The sequence below is a fragment of the Anabrus simplex genome, chromosome 8, assembly GCF_040414725.1.
Source record: "Anabrus simplex isolate iqAnaSimp1 chromosome 8, ASM4041472v1, whole genome shotgun sequence".
In the NCBI taxonomy this organism is placed as follows: domain Eukaryota; kingdom Metazoa; phylum Arthropoda; class Insecta; order Orthoptera; family Tettigoniidae; genus Anabrus; species Anabrus simplex.
The window spans coordinates 210,694,601-210,709,678 of NC_090272.1; the positions used below are offsets into that span (position 1 = coordinate 210,694,601).

At 40.6% G+C, this 15,078-nt stretch overlaps 1 protein-coding gene across 3 annotated transcripts in view; it reads left to right on the forward strand.

Annotated features, from left to right (window-relative positions):
• The window catches only part of LOC136878704 (cyclic GMP-AMP synthase-like receptor), a 134,392-nt gene extending 126,675 nt beyond the window's left edge, over positions 1-7,717 (forward strand). For all 3 annotated transcript variants that reach the window (XM_068228906.1, XM_068228907.1, XM_067152133.2), the window contains exon 10: positions 6,636-7,717. In XM_068228906.1, the coding sequence (XP_068085007.1) occupies positions 6,636-7,095 (460 nt within the window). In that variant the 3' untranslated portion in view covers positions 7,096-7,717. The remainder of the gene's footprint in view (positions 1-6,635) is intronic.
• Positions 7,718-15,078: the final 7,361 nt, after the last annotated feature.

Sequence of the window (15,078 nt, forward strand, 5' to 3'; positions counted from 1 at the left end):
TTTCACCATAAGACCTATCTGTGTCGGTGGAACGTAATGAAAATTGTAAAAAATAATAAAAAAAATTAAGTAAACAATTTGGATGCAGTTATTCATCAGCAGACTAGGCACCATTTTAAGAAAATGGAGATTTTAGCTCTGTCATGTAGAGAAGAGGTTAAACTACTTGTAAAATATCGCCCACTCCATTACAGGAGGGCTTTAGATGTTAGCAACATAGTGAGAAACAGTCCAACAGTAAATTGCTTCAGTAGACCGCACAACATTCTATTTTATATCATGAGAAAGTTCAGCAATGTTTTCCAAAAGAAGGGAGGACAAGAAAAATTATTGTGAATTGTAAAACAGATGTGGACAGTTGCAAGTTAAACTGGCAAAAATTAAAGGAAATCCAGCTCTTGAAATCATGGCTGTTTGCTATGTATGTCAAAACTAAATTTTATGGTGAATCTCAACAAGTAAATCTAAAAACATCAAGACTGGGACAGGCATGAGAAACTAGAGTTCCCTCTCGTCATGCATTAATACCTTTGTGGCTGAATGGGAAACCTATCTCTGAAGCAAAACTTAGTGACCTTATTTATAAGCTATAAATTTATTTTTGTTCTGTACTGAAGTGCAATTATAAGAAATAAATCAACAAGAGGTCCACGATTTCAATACAATACAATGGCTCGTGGTGGTTCAAGGACTTGACGCGTCTGCCCGGACAGTACAAGATTCGGATTTGAATCCCAACTGTGGTCACATTATTTTTCAAGTTCTATTCAGCAGATATTCAACACTAAGGGGTTATTCCTGTTGGCATTGTGTTTTTTCATGCATGAGAAATGCCTTAAATTGCATCAGTAGACATTTAAAAAATTGTGTTGTATATATTGTATTGTATTATTTCTTATTAGTGATCCTATGATGCTGATGCACCTAATACCTGCAGATACCAAACAATTTTATCAGAAACTTGCAGGAGATTCTGATTTTTGAAAATATCTTGTCAGTACTGTACTGCTAGAACATAACATAAAAGAAAATCTGACGCAAGTATAATAGACTGATATAACTTGAAAACAATATTCTTTAACCCATGGGTAAATAATGCCAAAATCAAGCCTGAATGATTATTATTACTTTTATGATTATTATTATGACTTGTGAGGTTATGTCATGAAACATGTGCTGTATATATACTTATATGAGTTAAGTTAATGTAAGAACCTGCAATTAATACTATATAAGGAAACAGGAATGCCCGTACTTCAGTTTTGCGGAGAGCATGGATAACGCCAAGGTGTGTATGGTTCATGCTTTAGAGAGTATGAGAGAAGGGTAGTGAAATAACTTCATATTTAAAGTGGAACTTTCAGTTTATTCAAAAGAAATGCATAGAAATTATATCACCTTTTACAGACAAATAGTTAGAATGCCCTCGAAGATGTGGAGGAGGCGTCGTCCCACGTTGTCGGTGTTGACCCACAGCTGTTGTCAGCCCTTGATGTTGACAGAGACTCGAACCTGAGGCGGTCGTCTGATGATAGTGCAGCGTGGAACAGTTGTTAAGTTTTGTATTCCACAAAATCCTATGAAAGGAGCAGAGAAATGTAGAACTTTCGCACAGAATGTCAATGGAATCTGATACAACACTTCTCTACCGCAATGCACTGCGAATTAAGGCGAGCCACTATTTGCTGATCGAATAGGTTCCACAGTAAATGGTGTTGGACGCACTTTTGAAGAAAGATGAATTCAAAGTCACAGTTCTGTGAGAATAATGCAATAGGCACTATCGAACTTGAAATAATAAGCAATGAAAATAATTTGGAACTTTCTGAGACGCAGTAGTTTAGCAATTCACTCAATCTCAAAAGAAAATAAATTAAGTTCTTTGGATACTGTCTCTGCACTGTTTGCAATGAGTACATGTAATGTCCTAGCGCACGCATACTCGTAGAAATAAATTAAAGCTTCTGCGAATATAGAAAGAGACAGTTTATGACAGTCTGATGAAAGAGAACCAAGTTCTGTTACGATTCAGTTTTAACAAAAATCTCATAACTTCTCAAAGGTAAAATTATCACTGAGGCATAATATTATACGTAAATTTAGGCAGTCTTTATGAGGGGAATTGACATAGTCCCTCGAAAAGAAATAAAGGTACCGTATTCCACGAATTAGCACTGTCCTTGAAAGGAAATATTGGCACAGTTTTGTGAAAGTAAATATGAGCACAGTTCTGTGAAATGGATTGACACAGTCTTTGAATGAAATGAAGATTGGCACAGTTTTATGCAAGGAAATGTTAACACTGTTTTCACACGGAGTGATTGACACAGTCTTTGAAAGAAAAGTAGGCACTGTTCTTTACGAAATAAAGAGACACTGTCCATAAAAGAATTGTTCAGTCACTAGGGCAGAATTCTTACAAAACAGCCTAACACAGTCTCTTGTAGAGGAAACAACTAAAGCACAGTCTTTATGCCCTAAGTCCTTTAAACACAGTTTCAAAATGTACAGTCTTTTCAACTATACAGTTCACAAAGGAAATGAAGTTACACAGCTCGACAGACTGAGAATAAGCTTTCGCTTACACACGAAGTTAGAGTCCACACAGAAGGCTTTCAACACTAGTATTACGTACTTTCAAACCCCGGTCTTCAGCCGGACAGAGTGACGAACCGTATAGCGAGGCGACTGTTTCACGACGATGTGCTTGCTCGCACACACACACACACTGAGATATCCAGTGACACACTGACTTACTCAAGGCTGGTGACTTCCTTTTATTGCCGATGGTCGGACGGCGTGACTGTAAATGTGAGCATCTTAAAAAATGTATATCTCGGCCATCCTTCCACCGATTTTAATGGAATTTTGGCTAGCAGCATTTATTGTCCCGGCCTACCAGATGACGTTCTCGAAATTATGATTTAACCTTCCGTTCGTGATGAAATGCCATAGAACAGGAGAGAACTTTTGGTGTGACGTCACTTGGCCTTAGCTGGCACTCTGGAGCAGCGTTTGCTTGCATGCTGTCTCCCATAATGCCTGCACGCTCGGCGCTTGTTTTGAATGCATACAGCCGGGTGTTAGCGAGTTCCTCTCAAGAAATACATGAACGCGAATCCTCGCAGGGCATTCCCGTTTCAATAATTACCTGTATATATCATGTATAATCCACAGTAACATTGTGCAACACACTTTAACATCCTGAATAAGGTATCTTTGACATTAGATGGTTTTAGAATATTCTTTACATTATAACTATATTATTAGGCACTCTAGAATTTACTAGAGGATATGTTGTGACATATCCTTCTAGAAGTCTGGCCAGGCAGCCTATATAAAGAGACAGTCTCGATGGTGGAGGGGAGTTATGGTTTTGCTATTTGATTTACGTCGCACTGACACAGATAGGTCTTACGGCGACGATGGGACAGGAAAGGCCTAGGAGTGGCAACGAAGTGGCCGTGGCCTTAATTAAGGTACAGCCTCAGCATTTGCCTGGTGTGAAAGTGGGAAACCACGGAAAACCATCTTCAGGGCTGTCGAGAGTGGGGTTCGAACCCATTATCTCCCAGGTGCAAGCTCACCGCTGCGCGACCCTAACTGCTCGGCTAACTCGCCCGGTAGTTATGGTTTAACAGGAGTTGTTCTTGTGAACTCGTGTTATGTTTATGCTGAAATGCAAAAGTAGCAGTCAGCAGTCAACTGTTTCAAGATGGCAGTCGTAGTCTTCTGATGTTTCCGTAGTAGTGTTTTGTTTGTGACAGCAATTAATTATGTGTGTTTAATGTGTAAATAATGAATTGTAAAAGTAATTTAATGGAATCCACCTTTTCAATACATACAAAACTGCTGAACATAAATTATATTAAAACATTTTTATGAAGTTTTTATGAAGTATTTATGTTTATTTATGAAGTTTTTAACTTTAGATAATTAATTGTAAACAAAATCCATGTACGCAAGTGACAGCATTTTGTGTGCATCTTTGTGGACACATCAAATCCATAAAGAAATAATGGACATTGCACTGTGTAGTCTATAATGACTAATTTCTTAACATTTATATTTATTTGGATCAGATCAGATGGAATTCCTCAAATCAGAAAGGGGTTATAGAAATGACTTTAGGAAACAGCTCCCCTTCTAGAGTCTCTCCATCTAAGACTTCATTAATGTGCCAGAATTGTGGCGTGATCACAGTGGTTCATGTGTCTGCCCAGACAGTAGGCTCAGGTTTGAATCCCGACTGTGGTGACATTATTTTTGAAGTCCCACTCAGCAGATATTCAACACTAAGGGGTTATTCATGTTTGCATTGAGCTTTTACATGCATGAGAAATACCTTAAATTGCATCAGTAGACCAGAATCAATTTAAAAGTATTGTGTACTGTGAGTATAAAAATGTTGAAATTTGAAGAGAAGGCACAATCTATTATCCTGCAACAACAGGAATATCAGATTTAGCAAAATTATGTTTGTTTGAATTTACACATCAAACAAAAGTTAAACACGAATATCTCGGAACGAACTTTTGACGCTTGATCTAATGATGTATAACGGCATCCAATTGGTAGGAAATCTGCCATTTGGATGACAGTTCTAAATGCAGATCAATAATGACCGATTTATTTGATTGATCGAGATGCATGTCTGCCTTCTCTGTCCTTACATAAAATCAGCTTCATGGTCCGTATCGCACTTCAATAGATTCACAATTAAGTATTTATTTATTTTCCACCTAGTCGATACAATAATTGCTTAAGGCAATTTTTAATGGTCAAAAGTGGTACATGTTTCGTATATTATCAACATCTTCAGCCACATAACACTGTTTAGATGAAAAATATATAAAATTGACAAAGTAATGCTTTAGAGGAAGTGTCAATCTTATGTTCATTTTAAGGACACTTCCTCTAAAGCATTACTTTGTCAATTTTATATATTTTTCATCTAAACAGTGTTATGTGGCTGAAGATGTTGATAATATACGAAACATGTACCACTTTTGACCATTAAAAATTGCCTTAAGCAATTATTGTATCGACTAGGTGGAAAATGGAAAATAAATAAATACTTAATTGTGAATTCTCTGTCCTTGTCAACAACAGAGTTATTCCAATACCATAAACATAAACAAATGACTGATTCATTCAGCAATTCCAGCAAGTAGGACAATAATATAGGAATACCACTTATGAACTCGGAGGTGTGGTTGTCTAATGTAAGGCAGGACAGAAGATTGTCCTACAGTGGAGGATCTGTAGAGTAGATCCTAGGACAAGGGATTCAAAACTGTGTGACCTCTGTAGGTCATTATTAGAGAGATCATCAACCTAATAGTCATCCCAATTAGGGAATCAAAAGATCGGCCTCCTAATCAGTTCATATGAATAATATTTATTTTATATGATGTTTGGATTAAGCAGGGCTTGAGTTATAACTCAAGATTAGCATTGCCACCATCAGGCAGATTGTCTCTTTCAGATTTTATTTCAGAAAGAAAAACCAATACATGGTTCTTCAAGGGATTACAAGTGCTGTCTTACAATCGCCAATGATTTTTCAATGTCCACTGTGGTCTGGATAATAGTGTCCAGGATTTTGTTTCTTCTTAAGAAGTTCAGCATCTCCTGAATAATTGTCCCTCTAGTGCCAATAATAAGGCCAGTGATTTCACATTTTGTAATTTCATACTTCTTTCCAAGATCCTCAAGGCATGGTTCATATATGGCCTTTTTCTCCTCACAAAATAATCGAGGCTGCTGTTCATTTTCCTCGAATCTTACAGTGGGATCAAGCACCATGCCGTAACTTTCGCCTGGTCGATGACAACAATATCAGTTCGTCTTGTGGAACCATTTGTGTAAAGACATCCTACTTCTTCATGGATCTCCGAATGTTGTTGTTTACGAGGTTTCCAGCAATCAATGTGCGAACTGTATTGTGCCTCTCCCTTACGACAGAACCCTAATACAAAAGGTCAGATCTTCTGCAATGGGATGAATTAAGGCTCCTTCCAAGGAGAGATCAAGCTGGGATGACATTACAGTTCATTTTAATTGTGTCTGTCCATTGTCCGCAGGACATACCTCTCTTATTACTGATCCAAGAGTTTCGTCTCTTTCAGTGGGAAAAGAATATCACTCCCTTACCCTTGGATGGTAATGTGCACCAACTCCTAACGGAATCTTCGCAGAGTACTTTTTGGATGAGCTTGGGAAGAGGGTTTCGAGATGTTCAACTTGTTCCTTGCAAATATATACTGTACGAAAGCCCCCCATTGAGCTTTGAAAATTCCAAGTCCTCTAAGATAGCGTGGTGCATAAATCATTGCATCTGGGGTGTCAGAAGGTAATCCAATAATTTCTTTAATAGAACTCCTTATAATTTTTTCAATTTCACCAAGAAATGGATAACTCAGCAATTATGCATTTCTGGACTCGTATTGTGATAATATTTTTTTCTTCTCTCTGCATCGGGAAGTTTTGCTGAGTGGTTTCATTACACACTGTATAAATGGTACTGAATTTGTAATTTCAAAGGAACTTTTTGTTTTGGTCTGTCTCAGATTATATTTCTTCTAATATGCTTGTTTTATCATTCTGTCTTTTTCACGGTATGATATTTACAGGTCTGAAGATGCAGTTCAAAATCTTGAATCTTCTCCTCCAAGTCTCGGAAGTTCACAAGAGAGGTTCAGCCCACCAAGAACATCCCAACGAGAGACGCCAAGAGTTGGAAACCTTCAAACGAGACCCAGCCCACCAAGGTCAATGTCAAAAGTTACATCTAGTCTGGAAACACCAAAGAAACTATCTGAAGGCTCACAGTATTCTGGAGAATCAGATAAGAAAAATAATCCAAGATCCACAGACTCTACCACACCTTCTGCACCTGTTGAAGATGACGACGAACGTATCGACTGGCGTACAGTGGAGGCAGTCATCAAAATTGGCGCTTTCGCAGGTGCTGTCTTTGCTGCTGGGGCATACCTTATGTTACGCAATGCACAGCGGCAGGCAAGGGAACAAGCCAAGAATAACAGCAGCAGTGATAACAGCAGCAACACCAGTAACAAAAGCAGCGATTGATACTGCTGTCATCACCACCATATGTCCTTATTCAGATGCAGCAATGTCTAGGTTAACATGGTTTTTCTCCATTTTACTCCAACAATCCTCATCATATTCCAATCTAAATTCCTCTGCTTAACCCTCAACCAATGAAATGGAAATTCTTTTGCATTAATACTGACCCAGATCCATTTCTAGCGAGACAGAGCATTTACGGTGCACTTAAGTCTTTTGGTATGGGCTAGAACAACTTTGTTACTTTCATTGATCTGTCTCAGCCTTATCCTTGGCTTTCACAATATGAAAGTGACTTGAGGTATGAACACTGCTTGTAACACTTCCTTATGCAGCTGGTCTCTGTTATTGAAGGTGTGGAAATGTTGCTCATAGGGTCAGTTGGTGAATGCATTTTGGTGGGCTTGGCAGACTGATACAGTATATAACATTACCTCCTGGCTCAGTAGGAATGCAACAGGAAACTATCCCTCCTCTCTCTCTCCCTAGATCGCCCCTTCAGTGACACCTAGGCTATCTACAACTGCTGATAGTGGAGTTATTCAGGATCCAATCAGCCTTCGAGCTGAAGACTCAACATAATACTGATGTAAGAAGCAGGGATATTAAAAAATTTAGAACAAAATGGGCTGTACTTGTATTCCCTTGAATAAAAAAGAAAAATCACCCTTTTAAATTTGACACCAAAATGTACAATTTTCAGATGATGAAAACTAAAATTTACACAAGTGCTAAACAAAAGAGTTTCACAGAAATTAACACATTAAGAATGAAATGATATGTACAAACTAAATCCCGAATGTCAAGGTCACGAGCTGACTGACAGTTCTGTGTACGTGAGAAGTAGCTATTACAAGCGCTAGCCCAGGACATTATCAGACAGTGCAGGCCTGAAAGGGTGTTGAGATGGGCCATGGTAACTGCAATCACGTGGTGTCAGAGGACACTAAGTCAGTTGCTGTCTTGGTTAGCATAGCTTTTCCGCACGTTCTGTACCATATATGGCTGAAAGTTGTGTTACACTGGAAGGTGAATTAAGATTGTCGGACATAATTTGAAATATTTTAATAACAAAGATTTCATTAACGAATGAATAACCAATAAATAATGGTTGTAACACAACACTAATAAATTCACGCAAAGTAATACTGAATCAAATGTCACCACCACCATCACCATTACATTCAAACAGGTCAAGAATAGACCTTGTTCTAACACAGTTTGGCATTAGTTTATTGTTCATGGCACAACGCGCACTAATGACAAGTCTCATCTTCTACCACCTCAGGTGATTGTGTTGCCACCGGTGGAAGAACCACCACTCTCTAAAGCCGGCTTATGGATGAAAGGTGAAAAGCGTACACTTCCTCTTCTATACGCCTCTGTTGCAAAATGTCACATTTTTATAAACTTAAAAGAAAATAGGCCATGATGAAAGTAGTACTGTATCTCTTCAAGTGATTGTGTGATACATCATCGTCGTCATCATCATCATCAAGAGCAGTTTCCAATAACAGGCTGGATCTGCTTGGAACACAAGCCTCTCCTTCATTTTCTGTCCAGCCACAACTTCTCTTGTGTCACTGTCGTCCAGTTCCCTCCTCTTGCCTCAATGCTCTTCTTCTTTTTGATTGGGGGTTATGGCCTCTCTTAACACATTCACGCCCGTATCCGAGTTACTGCCTATAGCGCGTGGCCATGCTGTGGATTGTATCCGAGTTAGCCCGGATAAGCGCAACCTTGAACTGGAGTCGTTCCTACGCAGCTAGGATCTATTTTGGTCACAGATATGTGCGAGAGAGATGAAAGTAATACCCTTATGAATGCTTCTACTCACCAGAAACCACATGGCCACGGCAATTTTCCCTCCCAATGCACTTTCTTTGTTTTGTTTCTGAAGGTAGCCTAGCACTCGCACAACTAGCTGCGTAGTTGGTTTGTGATTGCACAAGCGTATGTATAATCACGTTCTGAAGTATAACCATGGCATGTAGGGACAATATAAATGATGCAAGTGATGCGAATTTACAAAGCACAGTTTTTCAGCTGCTTGAAAATTATCTTGGCCAGGGGTATACAGTCTACATGGACAATTATTACAAATAGCGTTGGACTCGCGAAACAATTATGGGAACAGAACACTGCCGTATGTGGAACAATACGGTCAAATAGGGGTGTACCAAAAGATCTAAAGGAACACCAGGCAATTCTCAAATGGGGTGAAAAGTGAACCCGACATACAAGTACAGTCACCTCTCTCCGAAATCTCAGCTCCATCTACGTCATCAGCTCCAAGTCAACGTCCTGCAATTTTGCTGCCAAAAAGGGCACCGACCAAGGATCCATCATTCAGGTTAGATGGGAAGAGAAAAGAGCATATTCTCTTAAAGTTTCCACCATCAAATATAGACAAGTTCCCCTGAAGACGGTGCAAAGTGTGCTTCAAAAATAAAATAATTAGTGAAACACGCTATTTTTTGGAATGTGTAGGGTTTCCATTCACCCAGGCAAGTGTGACATTACCTACCACACCCTACAGAGATATCAGAGGACTTCATTAAGGTATGTGGAAAATTTTGTTTCCATATCTTGTTCAGTTTACAAGTTATTGTGAAAAGAATTCGTTGTTGTTTGCTCTGCCACTAACAGCTGGAATAGCTGGGCCACCCCTTTAAATAGCCGCTCATATGATGGGCGTGAATGTTAATGTCACCCAGTCACAAGAAGTTTATAACATTACGCACTTGTAGAAAGAGGTATCCACAATAAACACACACGAAATACAGAAGTCCTCATTCCAACTATACAAAGCACTATAATATACACACGTTATTGCCCGTATTTTAGAGACCAGAGAGTAAAGTTGATCATACACATTACAATGGAAAGCGTCCAACTCGTTGGCTGAACGGTCAGCGTTCTGGCCTTCGGTTCAGAGGGTCCCGGGTTCAATTCCCGGCCGGGTCGGGGATTTTAACCTTAATTGGTTAATTCCAATGTCACGGGGGCTGGGTGTATGTGTTGTCTTCACCATCATTTCATCCTCATCACGACGCGCAGGTCGCCTACAGGCGTCAAATAAAAAGACCTGCACCTGGCAAGCCGAACCCGTCCTGGGATATCCCGGCACTAAAATCCATATGACATTTCATTTCATTTTCACAATGGAAAGTAGGTGCATAGTCTGTTGTTAAACAAAAGAATGAAACGTGTTTACAAAAGTAATTTGGAGTCATCAAGAAACTGATTTATGATGTTAATTACGTTAGGAGTGGGCTTAAATAATAAACAGGAGACACTAGTTGGGAAGGGGATTGATAACTGTACCAGTCCTTTTAAAAATGTACGTCATGAGGAAGAATATTCAGGACACTGAAATAGCAGGTGATTACTGTCGCCGTGTGGATTATCACACATACAGTGGGGGAGGTTAATAATATGAAAACAATATTTATATTGCGGAGTAAGTGCATGATTGAACCTTAAACGTATAATGTTAGTGATATGCCGCCGTGTATATGACCCTTTGATATACCAAGGTTTATGTGGAATGTGTGGTTGTGGTTGTAGTTTATAGAATTGACCTTTCTTATGGGCACAGTGTTGCCTATACTCCTGCCAAGATTGAAATGCGGCATTTTTAATAAGAAGATAGTAATCTGGGACAGATATAGCTACTGTAAGAGGCTCAGTGGGCGAGGTGCTCGCTTCTTTAGTAGCAAGATCAGCTTGGTCATTTCCTAAAATAGCGGAATGGCCTGGCACCAATATTAATGTTAAATAAACACCAGAATGATCAAGTTGATAAAGAAGATATTTAATATTATGTAAGTACCAATTATAGGACAGAGTGTGTGAGCCTAGAGCTTGTAAGACACATTGGGCATCGGTATGAATGGTAACCTTCTTAAAGGAATGTTGTTTAACATAGAGTAGCACTTGTCTGATCGCAAATATTTCGGCAGAAAATATCGAGAAATCTCGAATACCACCCGCACTGTTTTTTTTCTCGAAAATATCGCTTCCAAAATTGGGTGTGGGTCTTATTTAAAATTTTGGGAAATTTATCTTTCCAAATGCGCGTAAATCGGGCATCACCGCCGGCGCAGCTTGGCAACCATGCTCTCTCCGCTCTCAGTACACGCTACTTCCGCGCTTGGCGTCAGTCTCACGCACGTTCTCGGAGTATCAACATGAATTCTGCACCGTACCCCTCCCTTACCGATAATATACGACATAATACAATACGCACATCGGGAGATTCGAGGCGTGGACCGCAACTAGGAAAGGCCAAAAACAGCCCTGAACTGGAAATGTCCCTCATTAACAATGCACAACAGGGATGAGACTAACTACTGGCAATGAAATTCAATTAAAATTTAAATGAGGGTTTATTAATATAATAAGATTTCGAAGAAAAAGAAAATGAAGCCACCAATAGAAAAAAAAGAAAAAGGATACATACTTGTGTTCATTTGGTTCAGTCGAAGTAGTCACATAAACGCATGAGCACAGTATTTCTCATACACCAAAATTAATATTTAATTTACAACGTGCTCACCATCTCAATTATAATTTCACTACATAATTACCTAATCTGAAAAACAATCCACACGGATTTGTTTGGTCGTTCTTTCCACGAGATTAATTACATTGTTTTACATACACGTCCAACAAACTCCATCATCATCTCGACAATAGCTACAGAAAGATAAGATCCCCAAGCATCCCGGAGAAGAAACACAGAACAGTTATAATAAAGGAATGCAGGTATCGGGATGGCCAAGAGAGAAAACAACACTGGACCAAAGAACAAATGTCAAATCCAAAGATAAACACAGGCATGCGCATCACCTGAATTTAAGTAAACAAACATGGCGGCCTCGTGGGCAAGCAAACGGTCAAAACAGAGACCAAGGCAAAATAATTAACACCGTACCGAAAAAACAAACACAAGGTACAGAAACAAAATCAAAAGGAAAAATTAAACAGACCAATACATCATCCTTTAACTCCCCACACTCACAAACACACCCAAACATTCAGACATTGCCAGTAACGGCCAGCAATGCGAGCAGTAGCTCCATTCAATAGGTTGGTCACAAATTCATGTAGTATCACTCTCATGGTCACAAACAAAGGTCTCACATGTCAGAGTAACGTGCACGACGCAAATATTTTATCAGCAGGATAATAGGGACCGACTGGTCACGCATAAGTCCACCAGCTTACGCACTCCGTATGATACGAATGGATCTCCGCGTAGACACGCAGGGCATACATTCATTTGATGGCAAAATACATTGGAGTGCAGTGCACATAAATAGAATTGATCAGAGACCCAGTTACCCACATCTTACCATCACCATAACATCAACAAACACGCGGTCCATTCATGCCGCAGAGCAGAAAGACGCATATCCATCAGCTATGATTAAAGGCACAAGAAAACCACGAGATAATCATAGAACCAATATAAATACAAGGATCACCATACCTGCAATATCAGCCGTCAAATTAAAAAGAAAGATGGATGTATAGGCTGAGTTTAAATCGACTAAATACCCATCTGTAGCTCAGAAAAGCCACTCCGATATGTGTGGAGTCCATTTTATATTCCTCTCTCATAACCACAACAAACATTCAAGTCAAGGAGATAAAGTTACAGACTCGCCAGAAAGAATGACCCTCCGTGTTCACAACTGAGGGTGCTGCCCTCTGTAGTACAACCTTGGAAATAGTTAAGTCAATCAAGCTAAAGCTGATACAAGCTCTTAGCAATACGGGAAACATTGCTTTTTTACGACCATGCTATATTAGCATGTCTCAATTCCAAAAAGCGTTTGCGATCTTTTACTGCGAGTGAGAAACTGAAAGTAATTCAGGAGCGGAAATTATTGTAAATTGTGCCACCGGTACGAAATACGATATTGATGAGTCATTTATTCGCGACTGAAGAAAGAAGAAAAATGTGCTATTAACATGCAGAGGTGATCGTAGAGCTTTTCGTGGACTGAGTGTACAGTTTCTAGAAATTGAAAAAAAAACTTTATAAATATGTGACAGAAAGGCGGGAATAGGGATATGGTATGTCAACTGAAATATGTCAGCTAAAGGCATTAGAGATCGCAAAGGAACTTTCATGCCAAGGATGGGTTTGTAATTTTTATAAAAGAAGTGGGTTGAGCGTACGAATTCAGCGTCACATAATTCGGTTAATACAGATGTTAATTTCCATAGGGAATTTAAAATATTTGTCCTGAAGGAGTAAATTTATAATACCAATATAATGGTCCGTTATTGGACATTATAAATTTTCCAGCTAACTCATTCTTGGTTGCCTGCGTTTTGCCTTTGTGTGCTAAGTTAGGCTCATCAGTTGGGACTTAGCACACCACCCAAGACGCAAGGCTAGTGCATACCGTGGAGGCCACTGCATAGTCTACTTGAAGCCACCAGCAGTGCCAATGCACTATGAGAGCTATGTCTCATTTCCAGAAATTGATGCCTGCCTGCCCATCAGATAATACAGATGTTAATTCCCATAGGGAATTTAAAATATTTGACCTGAAATTGAGTAAATTTATAATACCAATATAATGGTCCGTTATTGGACATTATAAATTTTCCAGCTAACTCATGAGTATCTGTATTATCTGATGGCCAGGCAGGCATCAATTTCTGGAAATGAGACATAGCTCTCATAGTGCATTGGCACTGCTGGTGGCTTCAAGTAGCCTATGCAGTGGCCTCCACGGCATACACGGTCACACTACGAACAGGGCTTCAGTGACAACTCTTTTTCACATCTCCATGCTCTTTTTTCGGCTGGGTGGCGCTCTTCTCTGCTCAGTCGGCCCAAGAACAATCAAACGGGCAGACGCCTAGTTGGCTGTCGCCTCCCCTCTCCACCATGTACTCTTGCCTCATCGAGGGCATGGATACATCTTATTCTCCGACTTCCATCCGTGATGAAATTCGCCGCAATGGAACGTATGTGGACGCAGTTCTTCGCCTCCAGGACGGCCTCTCCGGACAACCTTCTCCAGATGTCGTCGCCTTCTTCCGCTTTCCAGGCCCACCGCTCAGCATCATTGAACATGGCATACGACTATATGATGCAGACTACGCTGCAGTCGCTACTCCGGAGCACCTCCTCCAGCAAATGCTTTCCATTCCTGACTTCCCCATCTCTCCTACCATACCTCCCATCGTTACCCACTCCACCCCCACCATCACCACTTCTGTCCATTCTGCTCCGTTTACTTCCACCTGCACTGTTTCGTCCTGTCACCCCACTTCTATCATGTCTGCCCCCGTTCCCTCCCTCCCTGCTCACTCCCAGCCGCCCCCTGCTGATTTCACTGATGCCACTGTCGCAGCTCCGCCCCTCTCCCCCAACACTGCAGACTCCTCCGTACCAGCTCCAGACCGGCCTTCGTCATCGAGCTGTGTCATCCGTGGCCTGGACCCAGCACTCACCGAGCATGACATCCTGGCTGAACTGACCTCTGCCGGCGTTCCAGCCCGTCGAACGCTCCGCATCTATAACTCCAGCGGCCCGACCTTAATGGTTCGTCTCCAAGTTTCCTCCACAGCCGACGTCGACCAACTCATCAACACCGGCGTCCGATTTTGCGGACGAACATATAGAGTGGAGCCTTCTTGCTCCCCACCCCGCCCCGCTCGTTCACCTCCTCTTACCACTTCTCATAGCCCACCATCCGCCCCGCCACCGCAAGCGATCCCCTTACCAGCTCCACAACCTACCTTCTTCCTATCACCCCTCCCGACCCTGGACCTCCTCCGCCTTTTTGCCACCTCCCTTACCAACCTTACCACCTCCCTTTCCTACCTTCTCTCTCAATACTACACCCCACCTTACACCCAATTTCTTCCCACACTGTATATGTAATACAATTATGTACATGTCTGTCAATAAATGTCATTCTCTGTAACACGTGCCCGAGACACATCAGTTTTCAA